Here is a 26,101-nt window from a genome sequence, read left to right as displayed (position 1 = left end):
GTTAATAGGTAATTACTATGGACACAGAAACTTATGCATGTCTTAATATCTATCATATCAATTTTGTTCTAAACTAGTTTTATTATAAAGTTAAAATTTTTCTTGAAGGTTCAGTTCTTTTGTTACTCGCAGAACATGATTTTTCAAAAACTCACCACTTAGAAGGAATATAAATTGCAACATCCAAATTACATAAATTCTTTGGGCATTTGGAGAGCCTTTAAAAATTTATTGTTTTCTATTTACTCAACAGGATAATTCACTTGGCAGAAAAAAATTGGAGTTACATAGTATCTGATTTTTGAAATAAGAATTAGGAAAAACAAATCTTCATGAATTTATGGTAACCTGGTGTGAATTTTTAATACATGTATGGCAATGTTCTTCCCTTTAAATCATGGCTTAAATGCCCCACGGGCTGTGTAGGCCCCATGAAAGTTCATTTTCACAAGTTGTATGTTCTTCCTCCCCCAGAACTGGAAAACTTGAAGGGGGAAGATTTCTGCCACCCAATGACTTCAGAATAAAAGTATAATTTTATCACCTTAAATAAGAATGATGGAGATGGGCGGGGGTTGGAATTGGGATCAGAGTGCTGGGAGAAAGGAAAACACTTTAGCAGGAAAGCCTGTTATATTAAGAGATTGCAGAGGCAAGACACATTAAACCCAATCTGGAATTCTTAATTATTTAAAAAAAATATTGTAAAAATGAAAATTTAATTTAAAGCGTACATATGTGCGTGTGGGTATGTATACACAGAACTGCAGTTTATTGCTTTAATAAACAGAGAATGTGCACCTCCTACCTGCCAGGCCTGGGGTAAGGGTGGGATAAGGGAGGCTTTCTAAGTAGTTCGGGGTCTATTAAAAATAACGGCGCGTGAAAGTTATAAGACCATGTAATACAATTTTTGTATTTTCAAATATAACAGAGTCATATTTAAAAGCTTACAGAGAATTACCTCTGCCTCAGGAAGACACATTCGACGTGAATCTTGAAGGATAAGAGTTTGCTTAGGGTGAGACAAAGGCATGTGGAAAGGCACAGAAATATGAAAAAAAAAAAACGTGATGGAATGTGAAATGTTTCTATGACAGGCTAAGAAGCTTTAGACGGTGGAACGTTTCAAGCACTGGAGTGACCCGGCCTGTGTTAAGAAAGATGATGACACCGGTAGGGCTTGTGGAAGACTGGGCTGGGGTACCAGCCGCAGACGGCCGAGATCCAGACAAAGGATGGAGAGGGCCTAGGACAGCGGCCAGGGCCTGAAGTAGATGAAGGAGACATGGGACTTGTTGATTGACTGTTCATGCTCGTGGATGATGGAGCTGATATTTTGATCTCCATCTATCTGATTCTATTAGTCTGGAAGTCAGAGTTCAGGGAAGGGATATGATTAGTTATCACCCTCAAAGCCTAATTTGTTGAATATATTTTACTCTGCAACTTATTTTTAGACTTAACAGTATATCCGGGATAATATTAAAAATTTTAGCAACTGGAATGGCACAGGCACAGGCTTTAAACAAACCAGTTCCACACTGCCAGCATGTACTGGGTGAGCTGTGGCCCAGATGTGTCACGGACATCCTCCCAGGACCATCGGTGGGGCTCTAACTCGTTCTTTGTATTAGTGAGTATGGACTTGCAAAGCATGGGATATGGTCATAATGCACTCAGCTGCCCCCTACTGGTGGCTGATCACACAGTCTCCATTAGTTTGCCGCCACAGATAATGCTGTAGTGAATATCCTTGAACTTGAACTTTGAAAGCACTTTTTTTTAGTTTTAGTTTAGGTGAGTCACATTTCCTTGTATTTTACATTTGCTTCTGATACTTCATTTGGTGTTCAGAAACTTGATTTCACATGTAAACAAGAACATGAACAAATTCAAGGCCTAATTCCAGGGCGGGCTTACCAGTTATTCTTCCAAGGCCTGGTGTTCTTGACCCAGCTTCCCCAGCCAGATGCGCTCCCAAGCTGTGGCCAATCAAGTGCACTTTCGAAGGGGGATATCCAAATTTTTTCTGATGGGATTTTTTAAAAAGGAAAACAGAACACATATTTTCAAAAGAGCAGGTAGAATGGCTTAACTATGCTTAATATAAAACAGGAGCTGTCATGTTTCCCTCTGTCCCCTACAGGATGGGGACTGGTAAAGTGACAAAGTGACCTCCACCTCCACCGATATCCTCATCTGGCTGCAGGAGAGGGCATCAGGGGGCCCTGGAGGAATTCCTTCTGTCAGAGCCCCTCTCCCTGCGGTCAGGGGCCTCATGGTCTCTGGGACAGGAGAGCAGCCCAGGGACGACGATGTCTGTGGCTTCCAGCCCTTGCCCATCTTTCCTGAGGCCCAACCCTTCTGGCACATGCCCAGTGCAGGCAACTCAAGCAAGTGTCTGAGATGACATGGGACCTAGAAGAGCCCACAGCTCAGGCCCCAGGTTCAACGAAGAAATTCACAAAAGCGTAGCACTGGTTTCCTTCTGAAGAGGACATGAGGAAGAGCGGATAGAGAAGTGTGGGGGTGGAGCCGAGCATCGGGCTCTGTGGCCGTTTCATAACTGTGCTCAGCCCCCCGTCTAATAGCTGCCCCTCCTGTCCCTCTCTGTCCCATTGCCTTGGATTTCGTCACACACTGTCCCTACACTTTGTCAGACCAGGCACACTGTCTCGCTCACCACGTACCTGCAGTGTCTAGAACAGTGCCTGGCTCTCGGCAAGTGCGGAGTAAAATATTTGTTGAATGAATGAGCGAATTCTTTTTAAGAATCAGAAAGGGTCATAAGTCTTTAAATTGTACTTCACTGCATTTTATGGTGGGGAGTTGCTTTCTGTAATGGCAGAGCATTTTAAGATTTATGAATGTCTCTGGGTGGATCTCTTATAAATAAAATGTGTAGATTAAAGAGTTGCTCCTGGACTGGTCTGTAGACCTAACTAATTCACTACCACAGAACCCAATTTCTGTGAGGAAATGCATTTGGCATTCTAACAAACAGCATTTATAAGATGGAAAGTGAATAATTATTAAGGATAGGTTTACAATGTGATAAAAACTAACAGAGATGGTTCTATATGCTAACCAAGGTAAGTGACCTTGGTGGTGGGGGAAAGGTCGAGGGAAAGCACTTGGTGAGGAGCCTGTGAAGGGACATTGCCACCAAGTGGCACTTTGTATAATCACAGGGACTTCTCTCACAAGAAGTAGCTTCCCTTTTCCGGCCACTATACATGATTGCTTATTTTTTCACATGTTCGGTACCTGTGCGAGCTAATAAAAATAACACAAAATGGCCCCAAGTTATTGGTTATGGTGTAATTTAAAAAGGAACTCTCCTTACCTTGAGAACGTCAATAAAATAAGCCACCTCGGCACCAGCAACACGAAGATTGTTCACGGCGTGGATGTATTCCAGAGAACCGTTTATCCAGTTCAAATTAATGCAGTTCACATCTTCCACTTTTAGCAACACCTAGTACAAATATTTAGCGAAATGATTAAATAACTAAGAGTTAAGGAAACCTGAGTGCCCGAACAATTGATTCCATAATAATAAATCACACTAGCAGGTATTGAGAACCTACTACGTGCTAGGCCCTGTCCTAACCCTTTTACACATATTAACTTATTTAATCCTCATTGATAGATAAGGAAACTGAGGCACAGGTAGGTTAACTAACTTGCCCACTATCACAGAGCTAGTAAGTAGAACCACGATATGAATTCAGACAGCCTGATTCCACCATGCTACACGGCCTTACAGATAATTAATTGCGTGCTCTGTTAGCAGTCCATTAATATTGAGTATAAGAGAGAAAAATTAACTTCTTGGAGTAAATTTAGTAATTTTTTCCCCTTAAATTAAACAAGAAATTGATCGCACTATTCAATTTTTGAGAAGGGCGAGAATTTACCAAAGAGTGATTTCAAAAATATGCTCTCATTGTAATCTATGCAAATCATAATAAGTGAAAATAAATGGGAAATGGGCAATTCATTTCAGGCCTTGGAACACAGACAAGGTCGGAGGATTTCTGTAAATGTGGATCGATACTACGCAAAGCACGCTCATGGGAGATGCGAAGCTTTCACACTAGTGTGAAGAAGAGTCTATTCACACCGTACATTGCACATGTCTTGCTGCCATTTCCCATCTGACTTCCATCCAGGTATGTTGATACGGGTCACCTTGTCCGTTCCAAAGTGTGAGGCTCGGATAGTTGGGTAATCAACTGCACTGATCTCCTGTTTCAAGGGAAAAAGAGATTCAGGTAAAATAATAGTGCGAAATCATTTGACAGCTAGTAGAGTTATTCACAATCTACTCAAAAGTCTTCCACAAAATTTAATGTTTAACAGCCTTCCTTAATACATGTGAACTAAAGAAATAGTGACCGTGCCACATTGCAAAAGTAAAAGAAAATATTAATGCATTACAAATCGCAATACGCAAATTTGATTTCGAGGAAGGAAATAAAAATGGTTTTAAGGCAATGTTTGTAAGACAGTGTTGGGTCAGTTACAGTCAAAATTTCAGTAAGCCTTACTTTTGTATAGCATTTCTCAGTCACCCGTGTAATTCATGAGATCTATCTTATCTGAGACTTCGAAATGTGCTACAAGGGCCTCACAACAGACTGTCTGCCCTACTTTATGAGTGAGGACTAGAGGTTAGACTCTCACCACGTGAAAAACAACAGGATATGAAAGATAACTTTATGTGATTACGTTTAGTGTTCTTTTGTATTACTTATATGTTGCTGGGTTGTTTTTATAAGCAAACTCTCAAATTAAGTAATTTTTTATTAAGAGAAAGATTAATGGGCACAAGCATAAGCAATTCTATTGAGAAAAAAATGAATAATAAGCAAATAGCAAGTTCGACAATAGTAAATCTTATAACTGGAAAACAACACATTTAGATACTTACGAAATTCAAACAAATTGCCTATTACGAGCTGCCTGTGTTTAACAGCGATATGCAATTATTCAGACAACTTGCTGGCTAGTTAAAGTATTTCCAAGGCTGTAAGCAAATGATGATGAGAATAATAAGCTGGTTTACATGGCAGTTATAGTATGGCTAACACCCACATCTGTGTGTGTGCCAGGAATTGTTCTACTTTACAGAGCTGTTAGAATATTTAACCCTCACAACACAGTGAGGTAGGTACCAATTTTACAAATTAGGAAGGGGCACAAGGAGAGGCACTTGTCCAAAAGCACTGTACCTAATGAGTCCTTAACAGGAGTTTGAACTCACACCGTCTTTCTCTGAAGCCTTGTGCTTGACCACTGGGCTCTCAACTGACAGTGCTTCGATCTGATCGTAGTGCTCTCTACTGACAGGGCTCAGACCACTTGTGAAATTTGCTAAGGAAGGTAATAAAACCAATTGTATCTGGGCCTTCTCAGAAGCACTTCTCTGCTAAGCAATGGAATCCACATGCAGAAACATTCGTCCATCCATGTACCTAAAAGATGCTCATTTCAGCTGCAGCTGGAGAGCCCCAAACACCTTCTATATTCCTGTGTCTACAACAGTATGAAGAAGTGAGACCTTGAGCAAGTCTTAACGTGGCGATCAGACAAGTATTACGGAGTTCTAGCATTCTCCATTGTCACAAAAGCCACCGAGAAATTAAGTAAGGTAGAAAAGGTGGAAAAAGCTTTTTATTCACTCTGCATTTATGCATCTGGCATACTAACCTAGAGAACAAGAAACGTTAAACAACATCATAACATCACAAGAAGGCAGCTAGAATTCTGATGCCCCCAGGAGAGAAACAAAAAAAGGTATCAAAACAGAAGAGCTTATCCGGAGGAAGGACGAGTTAAAATGTCCGTGTTGAGCTGGGCGCTGGGGCCTTTTCTCTTAACGTCTTATCTTTGAGGAGTCATGGAACCTAAATAACTGGTAGGAGATCGACCCATTCCACGACTGCTGACTGCTTTACAAGTGATCTCATTTCCAGTGAGTCAAAAATAGTCACCAGTGAGGTATGTTCCAGCCTTGACGATGGCTGCAGGCACAGAAACTACCTTAATTATACGAAATTTGCATCACCCCCAGCGTCTGCCTGAGTGACTCTAGGTTACAGTGTCATGGTTTTGTGGGGGAAGTGGGTTGCTTCATTCCTGCAGAAAGGTAGCTGTGAAGGCCTATGACCCTCGGGAGACCAAGTTCATTGCACCATGCTTCCCCTTAACAACTCTTCCCTCTGGGAAAAGAGCAAGTTCAACCTTTGCATAGTTTGCCTCTGCTTTCTCATAAATAAAGCCAGTCAAATTTATACAGTACAGCATATGAGTTAAGCCTGGGACAATCTTTTTTTTTTTTTTTAAGTATAACACTTTGACTCATCCTATATCCTAGCTGTTGCTACAAAACACGTTAAGAGCAAACCCTCGGGTTTCTAGCCATTGCAAAATCCAGGTACAAACCTGGTCTGTCATACAAGGTTCTTTCCAAAACAGAAGGGAGTGGGGAAGATGGGAGGAACGTTGTTTTTATGGTCCCTGTACTAGGAAAGTCCTTGGTTTCTGATGTTCTCTTCATCGCCTTTAGGGCCAAGCTTTGCCTTAAGACTAGTCCTCATCATCTCTTTTGGTGCCTGTGCTCTGCAAGGCTCAGCTGCATGGCCACTGTGCAGAAGGATGAAGGATGAGTGAGCCCTAGGAGGACTGAGGGTCATGTCCGGAAGCTACAGTTAGTCCTGAATGGACACACATCCCTTGGAACTCCTAGACCAACAGAGGGGCCCCAAACATTTGTATTCAACATAGATTCTCTACATTTTACAAATTGTGGTAAAATATACATAACATAAAAGTTACCATTTGAAGCATTTTTAAGTGTACAGTTCAGTGGCACTATCAGTCACACTGTTGGGTGACCATCACCACCATCATCTCCAGAACTTTTTCATCATCCCAAACCGAAATTCCGTCCCTAATAAACAGTAAGTCCCCATCATTCTCTGCTTCTCGGCCCCTAGTAATTACGATTTCTGTCTCTATGAATTCAAGTATTCTAGGTATCTCATTCAACTGGAACCATATAATATTTGCCCTTTTGTGTCTGGCTTATTTAACAAGACGTTTGCAAGTTTCATCCATGTTGTAGTATCTAAAAGGATTTCATTTCTTTTAAAAGCTGAGTAATATTCCACTCTTTGCTTCTTGATAGCGATAAAAACAAAACTTTTGACAATACTTTCTTCATAAGTTTCTCTATACCCACAATAAGGACTTTTCTTCTTTGTCCTGGATAGAGCAGAGCAGATGGCATATTTCCATAAAGAGCTGTGTGTATATAATCATGAAGTATAACACTGTGTGTGTCTAATAAGTAGACAGCTACAGATTGTGTTTGTACGGTGCGAAGACAGAGCACAAGGCTGTCTTGGCTGGTGCAACCTGCCCTGTATGTGACGGGTCCCATGGAAAGCAAGCCTCAAGGTTGCAGACTCAGGTGAAGACTGGAAATGATCTTGCAGTGGGGAGTGCTCCCTAAATACAGATGCTCCGTGGGGTCTAGTGTCACGTTTTTTTTTTTTCTGCACCCCGGAAACTGCTTATACTCTTTGGATTTCAACTTTCACCTCTGGGTAAAAGACTTTTGAATCCCTTTCTCCAGCCCTGGACTGCTCCCTAAGCTATAAGACTAAAATCTCCAAAAGCCTTCCCAAACCTCACCTGTCCAAAATTTAACTCATTCTCTTTCACCCCTAATTTTTCTGACAAGAGGATCATTAGTCTTCTAAGCATTCAGGTGTGAAATCTCAGGATACAGTGTGATGTTCTTCATGTCAATTTTGTATTATCATACTCACTGATGACTCTGATTCGGCCTCGTTCTCCATGCCTGATCAAGTGCACTGAAGTGTTTGTTCTATTCAGTGCTGTCAAACAGAACTTTCTGTAATGATGGAAATAGTCTATATGTGCACTGTCCAGCATGGTAGCCACTAGCCAGGTGTGGCTACTGAGCACTTCAAATGGGGTTGGTACAGCCAAATAACTGAACTTTAAATTTTATTTAATTTTAATAGCCGCAAGTAGCTGGTGGCTATTGTGTTGAATGGCACAGTACTAAGTGGTCTGGCAGCTGCCTCCAGGTTCTCACAGCCCTGGGCAAGGAGGTATCTACTTCAGCCAGAGAAAATGTCCTCAAGCCTCTTTAGAAACTCTCAATGGGCCTCGTGGCTCCCAGGGTAAAATCTAGACTCCACAGGAAGGAGTTATTATGATTTGTCTCTAAACTACTTTTCTAACTAATTCTACGTTCGAAAACTTTCTCTGTCCCCATTCTAATGTGATGCTTGCCCTTGCCATTTCCTTTGCCATTTTCCTGTAACTCTGCTTACGCAAACCCTGCCCGACCGCGAACACGCTTCGGATGCCTGCTGTCGGCAGAGCCTTCCCTGGACATCATCCCCAGCCCCACGGGGAAGGCAAGGCTTTCTGCCCTGTGTTCCCAGACTCCTTTACTGTACCTTACATCACAGATCGTAATTTGTGTTGCAATAAGGGTATTCGTTTATGTACCCTGTTTCCCCTAATATAATACAGTTAAGACACTGTCATATTTATTCAATTTAATACCTAATCGGTACTGTTGCTTGATCAGTCTCACATGTGGAAGGCTTTCAATTAATATATTAACTGAACAAAAGAGCAAATGCAAAACAACATATTCAGAGCGACTTTCCTATTTAAATACTCGGACAAAAAATATGAAAAATAGTCTGGCTCACAAATATAAAAAGAAATACTTGCCTTGAAATCAATAGTTTATACCAGAATAGATTACCGTATCTGTGTCTTCTGTATCTACAGTTAAAGCTTATAATTTAGAATAATTCACGTGTGAAGAAAGCAAACTAGCTTACCTGATAGGCTTTGGGGTTGCGTCTCGTGTAGAGCAGGAAGCGAGTGTTTATCTCTTCTGGAGACCAGGGTAACCCCGCCAACTGTCTTGACAAAGTCCCGGTCCATGGTAAACCATCTTTAAAGCACCCCACCCTTTCATAGCAAACTTCTTTTCCTGCAACAAAAAGACGGCGTGTCATTACTGTAGGAATCAGGCCCACAGAGAGGCTGTGTTTCCCATTCAGAGGTTCATTGAAATAAGTCTTTCGGTTTACAAGTCTGCCTCAGGGGGCTTCTCTTCAAAAATCATGTCCCTCTCCCCACCTGCCTCCAATATTCTGACCACAGCAATTCAGATCACAACACTGCAGACGAGACATGGCTGGCTCTGGGCAATTATTTTACCTTTTTTTGAGTCTCAATTTCCTCCTCTGCAAAATAGAGATAACACCCCCTACCTCACAGCCTTGTTAGGAAGACTAAGCGAACTATTACACATGAATGGGCCTGAGACATAAAATGGAATAGTGTGCCTTCCGCCTTTTCTCGTTAGACTGAAAGCTCTTGGTGTAAGGAACCTCTTTGTCCCCAGAGCCTGTCGGTATGCCTGGCATACAGTAGGGGTCTAATATACGTTTCCTGAGAGTGTAAACGAGAGCAAAGTTTCATTTAGTTTTAACCAAGTTACTTCTTTCTGGAACTCACTTTACTCATCCCTAAAGTGAGAGGCTTTGGGGAAACTAAGTCTCGGTCGTGTGTGTCATTTACGGACTCCGATCGATCCTTTCGCTACGACCTTTTGTTTTCATTTTCATTTAATACTCAAAAACAAATAACCTCATTTCATGCTGTTTTATAAGATAGTTAAATTTATTCAGTTATGATTATAATTTATAACTATTTATTCAAATTATCATTATTTACATTTATTATAATCTATTCACTTTATGAATAAGTTAATATTGGTGAGAGCTATTTGAAGATTTGAATTTGAGGATTTTCTTTTCTCTCTTACCAAAAAAAAAAAAAAAACCTAAATAAACTTTCGACCCTCAAATCCACCAGCTTTTAACTTCAAAACTTTAGGAGGTTTTGCATTTTTTTCCCATTCCTTTCACATAAATGCAAAGTATAGAAAATTAAATTTTTTTTAATCAAAGAAATGTTTGTACATTAAAAAAAGTTGTTCAAATGAGCGCCGTCCACTGCTCACCCCCAAACCCAATCTCCTCCCCAGAGGTGACCACTTTAAACATGTCTACAGTTCTTCTTGTGGTTATCTGTATAACCACATCATATCTGTATATGAGGTGCTTACACTACCAAGTTTCAATTTATCAATTTTAATCACACACGATCAATCAACTTACTGCACTAATAAATGAGGATTTAACACTCCTATTCCCTGGATCAGCCAAGATTAGGGCAAGAAACAGAATCCACACCGATTATTTTAACCGAATCATAATTAACCAGGTATTAGAGAACAGAATACAGAGGGGACCCTGTAAGGGCTCCCGGGGAGTAGTAACTGCAGGGAGTGGCGACCAGCTCCAGGGCTGGTGGAAAAAATGGGAGAGTTGAGTTGTTCCAATGTGGACACTTGCAGGAAGGGCTGCTTGGGGGAGGGGACGCTGGTTCTCCAGAGATTCAGGCCCGAGGAAGCGTGCGAACTCCCCATTGCTGGCATGTCTGAGCAGGCGCCATGAGTCTGGTTCTGGGAGTATTAGAACCACTGCAGACGGAAATCAACTGCAGCTATTGGAATGACTGTGCTGGCATGCAAAGCTCTTGCTGGAAAAACGCAGACAGGAATCAGGAGCAAAGAAGAAGAAACACCTCCCTTCTTCCTCTTGGAGCCTCAGTGTCTCCTGAGGGTCTTTAGTGACAGTGACTCTCTGGGAGTGGCTGAACTGTCGAACAGTGTTTGCCGTGTGGAGGGCTAGCAAAGCAAGGGCGGCTTGCAGCCGGGGGACAACAGCTCAACGGCCAGCCTGTCCTGTACTTTGTCTCCACTCCTCCTACACAGTCGAGAACACTTTTCAGCTCGTTTGTTGGCTTCCACTGTAAACGGAAATAGCGATGTTTCATTTCTCGATCCGTGCCTCATATTCCTAATAACCGGACTCCCTGCCCCTGCGAGGCGAAGTTCTGCGGGCTCCCGCCTCTCCTCCTCTTCCTCCCTTTCCTCTCTCAAGGCCTGCCAGCTTTCTGCTTTCATACCGTCACGATTGATAACATGCAGACCTCGTTCTATAATCGTAATGAAGTCTTCCATGTTTGGTCTGTAGGCTGACTTCAAAAAATCAATAAACAGAATTCTTATGACTAGATAAATATTTTTCCTTCCAGAACCAGCTAGCATGCTGTAATTACATTTCCCTCTCTGCACTTCCATTGTTCAGATTCTGTTCCCTTCAAAGGGAAATATTCAAATGAACTCTTTTTTCTGATACCTGAATTGCTCAACATTAGTGTCATTTCAGTTTGCTCCATATTTGGATCATGGCTTCCTTGTGCGTTCTTTGTTTTCCAGGTTTCTCTGGTTGCCTTTGTTTTCTCTTGTTGGGAGTATAAACATGTGCCTCCTTCAACACATCCCTAGCGTAGGGCGGCTTCTCCATCAATATATCTCCTGCCTGGAATCCATTCTGTTTTTCTCTCTCGAAACACATATATGCAGTTCTAATCTGGACCAGTGATTTCACATTTGGATTTGGATTTATCATTAAAATTATTATTATTATTATTTATGCTTATAGCACCTGGTCTTCCTAGGTGGTCTCCCATCCAAGTACTAACCAGGTCTGCCCCTGCTTAGCTTCCAAGATCAGACGGGATCAGGCTTATTCAGGGTAGCATAGCCATAGACCATGAACTGTGGCTCCACTGGGGTGTGAACCCAGGACTTTCTGCATGTAAAGCAGATGTGCTTCCCACTACATTATGGAACCACGCCCCAAAAGAGATGGTTTTAAATGATCAAATTAAAGATATTCTGCAGCCATTTGAAAGGTTTACAGAGAATCTGTAAGGGAACGTGTAATGAAAGTGAGAATGATATAACATTGGTGAGAAATGGCAGGTTACAGAACTACATGTAGTTTCATTTAAGGGGAAATATAAAATTCAAAGGAAGTGCACCAAAATATTAACAATGGTGACATGGCATGGTTTTAATTTTCTTCTTTATACTTATCTATGGTCTCAAATTGTCAATCATGAGCATAAATTACCTTTACAATAAAAGTCACAAAAGGAAAAAAAAGAGTACATTTTTTACCAAATTACATCTAGTCTGGTTTCTTTGTCTTATTAAGAATAATTAATATAGCAAAAACAGACTGAGCCCTATGTGTCACATATGCGAAGAAATGAAAACTTAGAAAAAGTGATCACCTTGTCCAATATTTCATTGCTATTAAGTGGTAGGAAAAAAATGAACAATGCGGGTCACTCTGTTGCTAAGTGCAATTAATTAGCTTTTGCTAGGTTATGTTGTAGTGACAAATAGCTTCCGAATCTCATTGGCTTACAAAAATTGAAGTTTATTTCTCGTTAATGTTATATTTTGGTTGCAATGGTTTTAGGTTGTCTATGGCTCTGATTTACCAGTTTTTTTCCTTCCAGGATCCCAGCTAATGGACCAGACCCTGTTCAGGGCATGTTGGTCCCGGAGCAGAGGATGTAACAGCTGCACAGACAAAGACTCTTCCAGCAGGCTGTCACCTTGGCACTGCTCTCTGCCATGTCATGTGGCCAAAGGTGGGGCTGTAGAATTCTCTCTCAGGATGAGAGAGTAAATCACGGGGAATAGTACAATCTACTCCACAGGGTATGAAGATTTAAATTTTTGTATGTGCCAACAGAATGAAACCCTTTTGTCATTTTAATTTACATTTCTTTAGCCATGTATTTGAATATCTTTTCGTGGATTTTTGGACATTTTTACATCTTCTGTGGATGAGATCTTTGTGTCCTGTACACATTTTTCTAAAGTTTGTTTTTTTCCTTATTTACTTATAAAACCTCTTTGCATAGTAGAGAGACCTGCCCCTCTTTAGTCAGATATTTTGAAAAGATATTCTGGTTTGTTATTAATATTTTTGTTTTATAGATTTTGTTTTCTCATATAGAAGTTTCACATTTCATTCAACAACCTTTTTCTTTATAGCTTTGGGGTTTTGTCTTATTTACAAAAGCACTTCTTACTCCAAGATTATTAATATTTTTCCTCTGCTTTCTTTTCATACTTTTACTGTTTCTTTATTTTATTTTTAAATGTTCATCTACCTGAGATTTATTTTGACGTAAAGAGTAGAATTTTCATCTAGAATTTCACTTCTCTTAGCATGAATTAATACCAAGTACAATCATTTTAACATCTTCCAAACCTGTGGCTATTTTTCTTGGTTTATCTAAATTTACCATCATTGTTTTCTATTTTTTTAGTTTTATTAAGCAATTGCTACATTTCTTTATTAATTATATTGTTTTCCCCATTTTTCTAATGCATTAACATCATTTTTATTTTTAATAAATTCTTCCTTCAACTTCATTTGTTCTTTTTCTAGTTTCTTTAGTTTTCAACTCATTATATTTTGATATATTCTGCAATTGAAATGTTTTATTTCCTCTTTGACCTAAAAGTTCTTTAAAGGAGAATTTGAAATATAGCTCATTACATAAAGCTAGTTTTAACTGGTTAAGAAATCATACAAACTGGCGTATTAATTTGTGTTTTCCTAATTTCCACTTTCTAAATGAGTCATTTCTCTATCTTATTATGGATAGTTTTTCCCAATGACATAAAAAAGCTGGAAAATAGATTCATTAATTTATTCAAGAAATATTTACGTGGGTGCCTATTATGTGCCAGATAATGTCCTCAGAACTGGGGATTCAGTAGTGAAAAAAGTCATCCTAGCCTTCATGGGGTATACAGGGATGAAGGAACAGAAAACGAATAAGAACAAATAAAATATGATGTATATTTAATAGTGGTAGGTGCTGGGAGAAACATAAAACATGGCAGGGTAAAGGCTCATGCGCGTTTAGGTGAGGAGGAGTTTGTGAGTCAGATAGGGTGGCCAGGCAAGACCTCACTAAAATGGTGGCATTTGAATCACAACCTGAAGGACTGTGAGAAGCAACCCAGGAAGATTTCTAGAGGGAGCAACATTCCAGGCAGAAGGAAGATGAAGCACAAGACTGTGAGGCAGGAGCGTGCCCACTGTGCCTGGGGAATCACGAGGAGGCTGTTCCGACCGGAGCTGAGGGGACCAGGGGCAAGACAGGTCCACAGCACCTTATTCTGCAATTTCAAAACCTAAAAAACTCTGGGGATCAAGAGTGGGTTTTGTTTTGTTTTGTTTGTTTGTTTTTTTTGTTCGTTTGTAATTTAGTTTGCAAGAACTCGTTTGTCAGAAAAAAACTGGCCTAAGGCAATATAGTCTTTATCTCATTCGATATGAATATTTGTAAGGGGAGGGAGCAATTAGGAGAACCAAATACTGCTATCCAATGAGATGAGGATTGAGAACTGACCACGGGCTTATCAACACAGGGGGGACTGGTTATCATGACAAGTGGAGTTTTAACGGAGTGGTAGGGGTGTAAGCCTGATGAGAGTGAGTTCAAGAAAAAAGGGGAGGAGAAATACGCAACCCCATAAGCACAAGTTGAAAGTGAAGCTGTGAAGAGAGAACTTGGCGTGCTTGTGTGTGGCTGGGAATGGTCCAGGAGAGAGGAGGCAGCCCAGGGAAACAGGAGGACTGGAAGGGAATATTGTTGGGCACTATCCCGGAGCAGGTGAGAGGAGGTGGGGTCTAATGCATAGGAGGAAGCTTGGCCTTTGTCAGGAGCAAGGGCATAGGAGCCGAGAGAAGGCAGAGTGTATGGGCAGGGACATGCGGGCAGCTGCATGGTCGTGGTGGTGCTCGGGTCTACGGAAGGTCTTTTGTCTTTGTTTCTATTTTCTTATTGAAATAGGAAATAAGGGGATCAGCCGAGACTGCTGATGAGCAGGGAGGCATTGAGGTCTGAGAGGAGGGGAGACAAGCGAAGTCACCCAGAAATCTGAAAAAAATGAATGGATTAGAGAAGTAGAGAATGGTGGCTTTGAAGCTTTAGGGTCCACTTCAGTTCAATAACCATGAATTCACAGTGAGACAGTCAGCATGGTATGTTTTTTGTTTTTGTTTTTGTTTTTCAGGCACATCCAGCTACACAGGTGCAGGCACAAAGCAAGCCAAGTGTTGGATTCAATCAGGGTCATGGTTAAGTCCAGTGAGTGAAGCAAGAGCAACAGAGAAGTCCAATGTATGAACCAAAGCATGATTACGATTGACCGTGGGATTTAAACTGGGTAAGTGAAGAGGGAGTTAGCTGCCCAATAAAATTTTTTTTTTTTAAATAAAATACATGGTTATGTGAAACAGATAATATATACATATATATTTACTACACATGTATATCCATTATACAGTTGCCATATTTTTTAAAAATTAAGTGTACATCACATTTGTATAATTACCTATGTTGTATCTATTAAATTTATAGCAGAGTCTATTTGCATTCAGTCCTCTGCTACCTGCCATTTTAGAATTTTTGTTTAATTCAATGAGCTTCCAAACAGAAGCCATTCTCTATTGAAAACCAAATATTTCTGAGGGGCTCTAAGGAAGCCTTATCAATAATGATTGTATCTCCAGAGCTTAACACTGTGCCTGGCACATAATAGGCGATTGTATTTGTTGATTAAAAAATACATTAGCATCTTCGTTCAGAGAATATTTTGAGAGGTGGGCTGTGCGTAGAGCTAGCAAAGAGGGCTCCAGAGGAGGAGGAGAGAGAAAGTAACACTATGAGAAAACAGACCAGGGCGGACCTTGCTCATTTCTTAATTCCGTTCTGGGACTCATGAGTCTCACTGCTTTCAGTGTTCAAGCAGGAAAACCATGGAAAATAGAGCACAGTTCCTGGCATATCCTAAAACTAATGATAGCTCCGTTCCCTTCACTTTTTATCCCGTAGAGGAGAGCTAGAGGGCAGGGACTAAAAAACACTGGAATTCTTTGATTCTATTTTGGTTAAAACGTATCAACTACCGATTATTGCACCTATAGGCGCAGTACTGAACCAGGGTGGTAAAAACAAATAAAACCAATAACTACCACATCGTAAATGTGCAAGGCACCCACAGTGTAAAGAGCACAAGTCGATGAATATTGCATTAATGTGTAAGAAATGTCCAAGACCAATATTCTTTCACAAAATCATGACGCAGATGGAATAAAATCAACATGGAAGTTCTAATCATCATTAATCATCCATCCATTCATTCATTCATTCATTCAAATATTTGTCGAGCATCTACTGTCAGGTACTGAAATCGGAAATATGTATACCTTTTAAATTTACGCTACATATCCATTTTAGAAGTGAAGAAATTGAGACTTTAATGGGTAAGTTACTTGGCCAAGGCCGCGAGGCCAGTAGGTGGCAGAGCCGGGAGCCACGCACGAGACTATCCAGCAGCTTTTGTGTTACTGGCAATAGATGCTTCTCATATGCTCTTCATTCGTTATTACAAAACTGATGCATTTTCCTTAGATAATTTTATGACAAATCAAAATATAAAAAGAGCCAAAATTTCAAAGTCTATGTCAATTACATTTTGTGTGTAAATATACTCATTATTTTTAAGGAACTTATTATAAATTATGAGTCTTACCTGCTGATGTGCCAAAGAATAAGAATGAAGCAATCCAAATTCCAAACATCTAAGTTGATTTTTTTTTTAAATCGCGTAAAATCTTCTTGAAGATTTTTACCTATAAAGTCACCTTGCTATAAAATATTCAGAAATTTTCTTCAAAAATGATACCACTCACTATTTGAGATCTACGTCCAGAAGAGCACGGAGCCTCTGAGCAACTCGAATTCTACGTCTTATGAAGTGAATGTGCCGTAGCTAGACGGCTTCCTTCTCATTAAGAGAGATAATTAGCAGGGTGTGTCTTGCATTGTGTGATCAGTAATTAAAACTTGTGAGATTTTGCTGATTCAACATTAGTAATATTTTGGTTAAGCACAGACTGAGTCACCCTTGAAAGTTATTTTAAGGTTTTGAGATGGTAAATAAACATTTAAAAAATTTCCAAATGAGAATCATATACTTTGAATACTTCTTCCCCAACATATTTCTGAGTGGGAACATCCACTTTATGCAAACAGACCCTGCTAAAACATAAGTGAGTTAAACAATGACCCTGGCTAACCTGCCTGTCTCACCTGCACAGGAAAGTAACATAGCAGTTGCTGTCACCTACTCTAGAGCCTGATCGCCTGGGCCAAAATTCTGCCATTTATTAGCAGTGACCGTGGGCTGGTAAGCCTCACTGTGACTTTCCTCACATATGGGGATGGTCATGGGTTTTAACTCACAGGCTCATCTAGATGACCGAATTACTTATTCTGTGACTAGTACCTAGTATATAGTAAGTACCATATTCAGTGTTAATTTTATTGCTGTCATTTTTTCAATTATGTTAATGGTTATAAGATAAATTTATGTTCACACACAGCTAAATACCCCCTTACATCATTGGACATAGGCTTTATAATATACTTAATGCAAAGCAAATTTGCCATTTTGGCTACTGCATTAACTTAAAATGATGAGCGATTCAAGCCATAGATATCTTCAGTTCGTTTCTCAATTTTTGAAAGCTTACGGAAAATGGCTGAACTTTTGGTTTTTCTTAATTTTTTTCTTCTCACCATAATAACATTAAAAGTATTTATGAGGCATTCAGTCTTAGCATACAAACCTTGTTATATTACGCAACAATCAAAGAAGAGATTGTGAACAAGAGTAGGCACAAGTCTTGGGTGATTTATTTGGCTGAAATATTTCCTGAAACTCACAGCCGCCAGTCCTCCCGGAGTGCAGACCTGCAGCGCTTAGAGGACACACTATTCAGCAGCACTGAGCTTGGGCCTGGCCCCCTGAAGGGCCAGTAGGCACGTCATGGTAAAGGCATGCTCCAAAAGCTTTGCCAGTTATAACTGCCCATTTTTTCCAAGTGCAATTTCAAGAATAGATGTTTTCAGCCACATGTGTAGGATCAGCATGAATAACATAATCACAGTAGCACCTCTCACAAAGACTGCATCTCATGCATGTCTGCATCCCAGGGGACAAGCAAAATGCCTGGAATTTAGGCACTTAATATTAATGATAATTTTAAAAAGGTCCACAAGGTTAATATAGGAATTTTCTTAAAACCACTCTGAGTGCCACGTGTTCACAGCACTTTTCCATGAATCTGCTACGGCATTTAGCATGTCACAGAATTGTTAGGCACAATTTTAGTCTATCAGTCTCGTTCCTATTTGGGGACAAGGACTATTTTTTGTTCATCTCTGGGACCATGGTATCTAGCAATAGATCTATCATAGCAAACACTTGGTCAATTTTTCTTGAAAGAAAAAAAAACAGTATTAGATTTCATTGATCTCAGATCACTCAAAGAAATTCTTACTCCAGAGAGACTATCATTCATAATGTTGAAGACTCATTATACCTTAATAATTATATGTAACGAAGGACAGATACTGGTGAATCCATAGATCCTTGCTGAAATCATGGCAGTTCTGCCTGAAAAATGTCATATAGCGTAGTTAACAATAGCTTTTAAAAGTTCATCACAAAATCAAATATGTGCTTCCATATGACAGCATGCTGAAATGAAGAAAAAACAGCAAATCAGTTAAATTCTTGATTCAATGGTAGACACTAGTTTAGTTAATTTTTTTCCCTGACATGGTAAATTATTGTGAGGATTTAGAAGGCAGAGAATCTTTCAAGATGTCATGATATTTCAATAGTAATGTCAGGACCCTGAAGGATATGGCCGCAATATTTTTAAATCACTTTTTAGGCTATTTCTAAATGTATGGCTCTATAAATTATTCAAAATTTCAAGAAGGCTGACATCTTGGGAATTTGGGGGAAGAAAAGTAAGAGTGAAATACAAAGAGGAATACTTGAATAAGCTTAGCACTCATTTATTCATTCACCCAATAGTTGAGTGGCCACTCTGTGCCAGGCACTATTCGTTTCTAATGATCTATCAATGAGCGAAACAGACAATAAAGACCCTGCCTCTTGGATATTACAGTGGGGCGAGGCAGCCAATAAACATCGTAAACAAGTAAATTATAGAGTATGTGAAAATGTGGTTCAAGTGTGATGGGGAAAAAACATAAAAGAGACTGTGGAATTTGGGATTTGATTGGAGGAGAGGGTTGCTATAATTTGGGTGGTCCAGGGGGGCCTCATTGAGGAGGTGACATTTGAGCAGAGTTGAAGGAGGTGAGGGAGGTATCTAAGTGGCTATTCTATCAGAGGGACAGGGGAGCCCAGCCCTGAGTCAGGATTGTGTCTCATGTTTTTGAGGAAATGCACAAAAAAACAGTGTGGAAGAAACAGAGAGAGAGAGAGAGAGAGAGAGAGAGAGATCAGGAGAGGCGTAGAGGATGAGATCGCAGAGGCACTTAAGGGCTAGAGTGGGTAAGGACTTAATGGTCACTGTAACAACTTCAGATTTTCCTCTCAAGAAAAAAAAGAGCCATTGGACAGCTCTGAGCATAGAAGGGACCTGGTTTGACTTCGGTTGGAACAGGGTCATTCTGGCTGCTCTGTTGCCAATAGACTGAAGTAGGCCAAGGGTCGACTCAGGAAGACCAGTTAGGAGGCCATGGCAGTGATCCAGGTGAGAGATGGCAGTCGTTTTGACCAAGAGGGTAGCAGTGGAGGTCGTGAGAAGTGGAGAAACTCAGGATACAGTCCGGAGGCAGAGTGAGCAAACGGGGTTTCCTTTGTTATGATCTTTTGTCTTTACCTTAGCGTGGGAAGAATATAATGATATAGGAGAGTCCTCAGTGCATTTTGCAGAGGTAGAAAAATTTACTCACTTCTTTTTGTTTTATTCTTGAATGAAAGATTCTTCTCATGAGTATTATCAGAATAATTCTGATGATGCAAGTCAAATGAAACTCAGTGCCGTTCTCTACCCTCTCTGGCTGTTTTCCTTGTGAGCATAAGAAGGTGACAATTCCATTGAGGGTGTTTTTGCATTAACTGAATGCAGATAAAAGTGTATCTCCTAGAGATACACCGCATAGCCCAGAGGAAGCCCTCAATAATAACAGCTTATTTTTATTCCTATTCCTGAGAATTGGGTTGAGATTGGCCAGAAAGAATTATTTCAGTGGTTTCCTTTAAAAAACTGTGGTAAGTGGAGACTCCATTCCTTGGGTGGAACCCCAGGAAGTCTGTGTTTTAGAAAACTGTGGTTATGCCCTTGTTTCAGAAAAACTCAAGGACAGGTGGACATAAGGAAGAGAAATAAGAGATGGAGAAGAAGACAGAACCACAGGTCCGGGCCCTGGGATGATAAAGGAGAATGGGATTCTGTGCTGTTATGTTCATGTTCAGGAACTTTCCACGAGCCTCATCTAATAGAGTGAACGCATTTAAAGTGTTGCCGGCTCCCCCAAAGAGGGAGGTGAAATCAAGAAATAAAGAGGTAATTAGCTTGGAGAAATTCAACGGTAAGTTTCAGGAATGCCTAGTATATGGCAAATCTACTCTGTCAACAACGAAAGCCTAGGAGTAACCATTCTCCCTGCATCTGATCCCAGAGACTGGCGAAACATCTACTAAGAAAATATTGTTGTAAACTATTACTTTGTGAACTATAGAGTATAATTAGATAGTCACCACATACTTGTTCAGTTATACACAATAAAAATACATATAGCTTCAACACAATTCATTATAATTACAAGTTACTCAAGGCTACTTAAAAGTTTCCAAGTAGCACAGTTTTCATAATAGTAATTTACCATACCTGAAGGTGGTACATTAAAATTATACTTGGAAAAATTAATTTAAATACCTTCACATTCAGCAAAGAAATCAGAACGATATCATAGTTAGAAGAACATCATCGTCATAGAGGCAGCTGCAAGGGAAGGAGAGGCTGGGAGGACGTGGCATGTCATGTTGGGGGAGAGTTCAGCACAGTTTGAAAAGGCCTAAATTCTAGAAACAGGCTCTCACAGAAGGAGCCTGGATTTCGGAATTGGATCTGAGTTCAGAGCCGGGCAGGACCTCTTTAGCTTAGCGCAGCATGAGGCATACATAAACAGTCCATAAATGGGAGCAATAATAATAGTAATTATTATTTTCTTAGGACCAACCCAGTCTCCTGTTATGTGTCGAGTGGTACTCAGTGAGTGTCATTGAGAGAGGCTGGGATACCTGTCCAAACAAGCCCAGGAGAAAGGCGGGCCTGGAAAGAAAGGTCACCAGTGGGCAAGTCTTTCGTGGGAGCGTAATGACAATAGGAGAGTCTGGATGTGAACAGCTGTGTAATTATGGACCCGACAGAAATAAGCCACAGGGAGAGAGGAGCCTTAGAAAACAGGCTCATTATGAAGCATGATTAATTAGTTATATATAGGTGAGGAAAGAGATGATTGCTGGGTGGGGATTTCAGGAAGAGAAAGAAGAAAAGTCTGCCCAAATACAGGTAACCAGAAGGTAACTTACAGGTGAGAGAGCACAGGGAGGCTGCTGATTTGTCTCACTGTGGACGAAACATGTTCCTGTGAGGTTCATGGCCAATAGCACTTCTAACCTCGGCTAGAAGTTCTGCCACACACTCCACTCATCACAAGGAGAACCAGAGCATAAGTAGATGAGTGTCAATCCAGCAAAACGTATTTAAAACAACTCAAATGCTCATCCAGCAAAGGATATATATACCATGAGTTTCGAGGCTCTTCACTAGCACAGGCATTTTCAAGGCCGTGGAAGGGGTCTTAGCAATATTTCACTTTGCTGAGATATTTTGACTGCAATTGCTTAAGACTCCTCAGTCTCTTTGCACTCTGGCTTCCTTTCTGTCACATGCCCCCTTGGGTGGGTGGTGCTGGGGTGGCTGGATTTCTGGGATCCAGCTAAGGAAGACTTCGGAGACATTTTGTAGCAAAGGGTCTGACTGCACTTTTTGTTTGACTGCTGACTACTTGTAAGCCTCACCTGTACCTGTTTCCTTTCTGCCCCACACCTGGGCAAACTGATAGAAAGCCTGGGTGCTCCCTCTTTTGGCGCAGAAGGAAAGTTCCAACCATGCAAACCCCAGTCGCACCTCTGGACCACCACGCACGCCCAAGCTGGTATCCTTCCTCTCCTCTCTCTAGTCATTTTTAGGCCAGCATGGTAGCCTGCCCTGCTCTCCCCAGAAAGACTCATGATGCAGGTAAGAAACCGTTTGTTTTTGGCACACTGACCAAATTCTGCATGGGAGACCATCCTGTCTATTCAAGATGATCAAACTACATTTAAGTTGAGTTTAAACAGTAACGCACTTGAGTCCAGGCATGAGGATCCTGTGTTTTAGGGACTCTGGCGAGTAAACACACACCACGCCCAATCAGCTTACTGACATTTACACGAGCCCCTGCTGCTCAGAGCCCGCGTGGGGCAGTGGGTGAATCCAAATGTCTGCTCGCGTGACCGACATTGTTCAGGCCCAGGAAAACACTTCACAGTTACTGCCCTGTGTCCTCCAAATAAAAAGTGACTCAGCCTGTGTGCTAGGAATCTCTGTGGGCTGTCACTAACGATGTCACGGTGGCACACTGCTCTGGGGCATGGGGAGGGTCTGCGTGGTGCATGTGCTTAGATTTTTTAAAAAAGATAAACTAGCGTACTTGACGAATCTTCCCTATCAGGTAATGCGGACTCAATAGATTTTTGCATTTCCTCGTAATGACTAGTGTTCATTTTATTGTTTCACGTATTAATTTCATTTGAGATTTCAGAGGTAATTATAAATTAGCACAGTTTTGCAAAAGTGGCACATGGTGGGTCAGGAACATTTTATAATATCAAATAAAATATTATTCTGAAATTTGTATATCAGTTGTTTTAATATAATATACATTTTTTTTTTTTTTACTGTGGCAACTAAATAGGCTAAATGCTAGAGCTGAGAATGGTTTTTTTTTTTTTTATTAAAAATTAGTATTAAATGCAGTTAAATGTAAATAAATTAAACCTCAGCTTTATTTAAATATTTTTATCATTTTGATCTTATTTATTATAATTTATAATTTGCCACTTGAATAGTTTTAAATATTTTGAAAAAGTCTTAAAAATATATATGAAAAATTGTTTTTATTTCATATTTTGTTTTTTAATCTATTAGATCACTACTGTCAGTATAACAAATATACTGTGAAAAATCTTGATTATAATAGTTTAATTAGTGATTTTGCTGAAGTGAAGGCAAGAAAAAATAAATGATATGGAATACATATATAAGAAAGTATGAGTTATGTTTATCTTTATTTGATTATTTATAAAAACATCCCCCAGCCCATAACAGAACGCCGAGACATATGCAATAATAATTAAATTGTCATTCGTATTTTGCTGATTTGGTCACATAGAAACCATAGTCTCATCTGTACTTAAAAAAAATTGTTGTTATGAAGGTATATGTATTAAGGTAAGAAGATGCAATGTACTTTAATTAACTATTTTTGCTTGCTTTATAACTTAAATATTTTACATATGAATTGTAGGCCTCTACTTGTACTCTTGTCCAAGACCCCACAGATGTTAGAGGCATGACTAGCAACAGAATTAGTGGATATATTTATACAGTGTGCAGTAACTTTCAGGTAGGGTTATAGTATTGTCAGTCATCCAGGTGTAGGGATGGCTTCCAATAATACTCACTGTTGCTGCCTAACCGGTTTCTGCCTCAGAGGTGCAAGCAGGCCAAAAGTCTTATCAATATAAAAACATTCCTAGCGGTAACTGGCATTCGAAGTGATGAAGAAATAAAGTTTGAAATATATAAAGCCAGAAGACAGGCTATGGAAATGTCAATAATCAGATGTCAAGTCGTAAGTGGAGAATTTGGCTGTCACTGATGCCTGGTCAAAGTTCTCACCTTCCGACAACATAGCGTATACCATTTTACTTGCACCATAATTTTTCTCCTTTTTTTTTTATAATGAGAATTAGATGAAATAGAATTTATCAGAATTCCAGTGTTTAAATTTCTTAATAATTTGACATAAAAACTGACATTCACAAAATGACCTCATAATATGCCACTGCAGAGGACAGTGACATCATACTGGTTAATGAGTATCATCAATCTAAAGAGGATTTAAAATGAGTCACTTCACAGGAAGACCAGAAGTGCCCTGCGATCTTCAAGCTTAGATACTAAATAAACTTCACAGAAGGTGGCTTCCCCAAATCTGACAATAATCCTAAAAAGAATCCTAATACATTTCTAATAATGATGTGAAACTGAAAGGAACTTTTACAAATTATCGGTAACAAAAATAATTTTTACCTTGCTGGAGGAAAGACTAAATTATCTTTATACGTTCTTTCTTAAAAAAACATATCCCAACAGTTTTGTCATAAGAAGAGGCATCGAAGACTATGCCACCAAAAATGAAGGAAAAAGAATGTTAGAAAAGTACATCCATTAATAAAAATGTCACGTTTCTAGATTTTGTAATGTTTTTGGTATTTGCAAGTTTTTTAAATCATAATTTTGTGACTTCTTTTCTTATTCTAAATATTCACTTTCATATCTGGGCAATTACTTTTAGATATGAGATTATATAATCTCAAAGAAAGCCCTACACCATCTGGAATTGCCCCAGTTCTTATCTTACTGATGATATATTGATAACATGATCTTTTTCAGAAAACAATAAAAGCATTTTCATTCATTAGCAGTGATTTTCAAACTTCGGTGTCCATATCACTCTATGGATAAAGACAATGTCCAACACATGCAGTCTCAGCTGCCATCGAACAAAAGACAAGCAAGGAACATACCCTTTGAAACTTCTCCACTGCTAACTCATAATTTCGCAGTGCCGACGGGAGGGAGGTCAAAGGGAAGAGTTAAGATGTCCTGTTGGCACCTGACCTTGTCATTTTTCACTCCTTCCCCTTTAAACTCATCTTCCTCCTCCGTCTCTTCCTTCTTTTAAATAAAATTTACTTTAGTTCCCATTGTCAATGTGGCACATGTTCAAAATACATGCTTTTACAAAATATAGAAAACTAGAAAGAGGTTTTTAATACATGGTCCCGTTGTGCTGAGAACGGTATTCAGCCTCTGTGGTCTTCCTCCTAAAAACTCACAATTCCAGTCTACCTATGAGAAAAATGTCATACAGATGCAAAATGAAGAACATTCTACAAATGTCTCAGTCCTCAGAATTGTCAATGTCATCAAAAACGAGGAAAGTCTGAGAAAATGGCACCATACAGAGTGGCGTAAGGAGACAGGATAACTAAATGTAATGTGGATGGGGTCCTAGGATAGGAAAATGATATTAGGAAAATTAATTAAATCTGAATAAAGTATGGAGTTTTATTTATAATGCTGTATCAATATCGGTTCATTAGTTGTGATAAATGTACCATAGTAACGTAAGATGCTACAATAGGAGAAACTGGGTATGGAGTGTATGGGAGCATTTGGGAACCTTCTGCACTACCTTTGCAACTTTTCAGTAAAACTAAAATTAATCTAAAATCAAACGACTGTTTAAAAACAAATTTGTAAAGTAACTATAAATATCTGCATGTGTGTCCCATTTTGCAAATCAGAATCCTTCCTCAGAGACTTGTCAAAATGTAGGTAAAATAAATGTATTTTGAGTTAAATGACTCAATTCCACATTCTCAAAGGATCCATATTCCTCTTTAAAAATTAAACTCCTGCACCAAAGAGAATGCTTACATGAGATTCCAAAAATATTGTAGTATGAGAAGTCCTTACATCATTAAAAACAAAAAACAAAAAACATAGTCTTGAGGCTGGGGCTACATTATTCTTATTCCTAAATCTTTTTTGACAGATTTTCTTCAAAATAATTTTCTAGATGCATTATCACAATTAGGTTAGTATTTTTATATATATATAATTTTGTACTGTGTTTTATCGCTGAACATTATAGCATAGGCTTTTCATAAATACCATTTTAGTATCTATATTATATTCTATCAGTATTTGCCTAACCATTTTTTTATTATTGGATACTTAGTATAGTTCCAATTTTTTTTCACTATTATAAATAGCCTGGAAGAGGA

General features: G+C 39.5%; 1 protein-coding gene and 1 pseudogene across 1 annotated transcript in view; both read right to left on the bottom strand.

Annotated features, from left to right (window-relative positions):
* The window catches only part of PNLIPRP3 (pancreatic lipase related protein 3), a 29,157-nt gene extending 12,490 nt beyond the window's left edge, over positions 1-16,667 (bottom strand). The window contains exons 1-5 of the mRNA XM_016142484.2: positions 16,619-16,667; positions 8,904-9,058; positions 4,135-4,254; positions 3,350-3,481; positions 1,924-2,032 (exon numbers count right to left, since the gene is read on the bottom strand). Coding sequence (XP_015997970.2) covers positions 1,924-2,032; positions 3,350-3,481; positions 4,135-4,254; positions 8,904-9,058; positions 16,619-16,667 — 565 coding nt within the window. The remainder of the gene's footprint in view (positions 1-1,923; positions 2,033-3,349; positions 3,482-4,134; positions 4,255-8,903; positions 9,059-16,618) is intronic.
* Positions 11,637-11,755, bottom strand: LOC118604536 (annotated as a pseudogene).
* Positions 16,668-26,101: the final 9,434 nt, after the last annotated feature.

Source organism: Rousettus aegyptiacus, unplaced genomic scaffold, assembly GCF_014176215.1.
Source record: "Rousettus aegyptiacus isolate mRouAeg1 unplaced genomic scaffold, mRouAeg1.p scaffold_m13_p_6, whole genome shotgun sequence".
Taxonomy (NCBI): Eukaryota; Metazoa; Chordata; class Mammalia; order Chiroptera; family Pteropodidae; genus Rousettus; species Rousettus aegyptiacus.
Note: the sequence above shows the minus strand (reverse complement) of the source record. Positions and strands in the feature narration are given on the sequence as shown.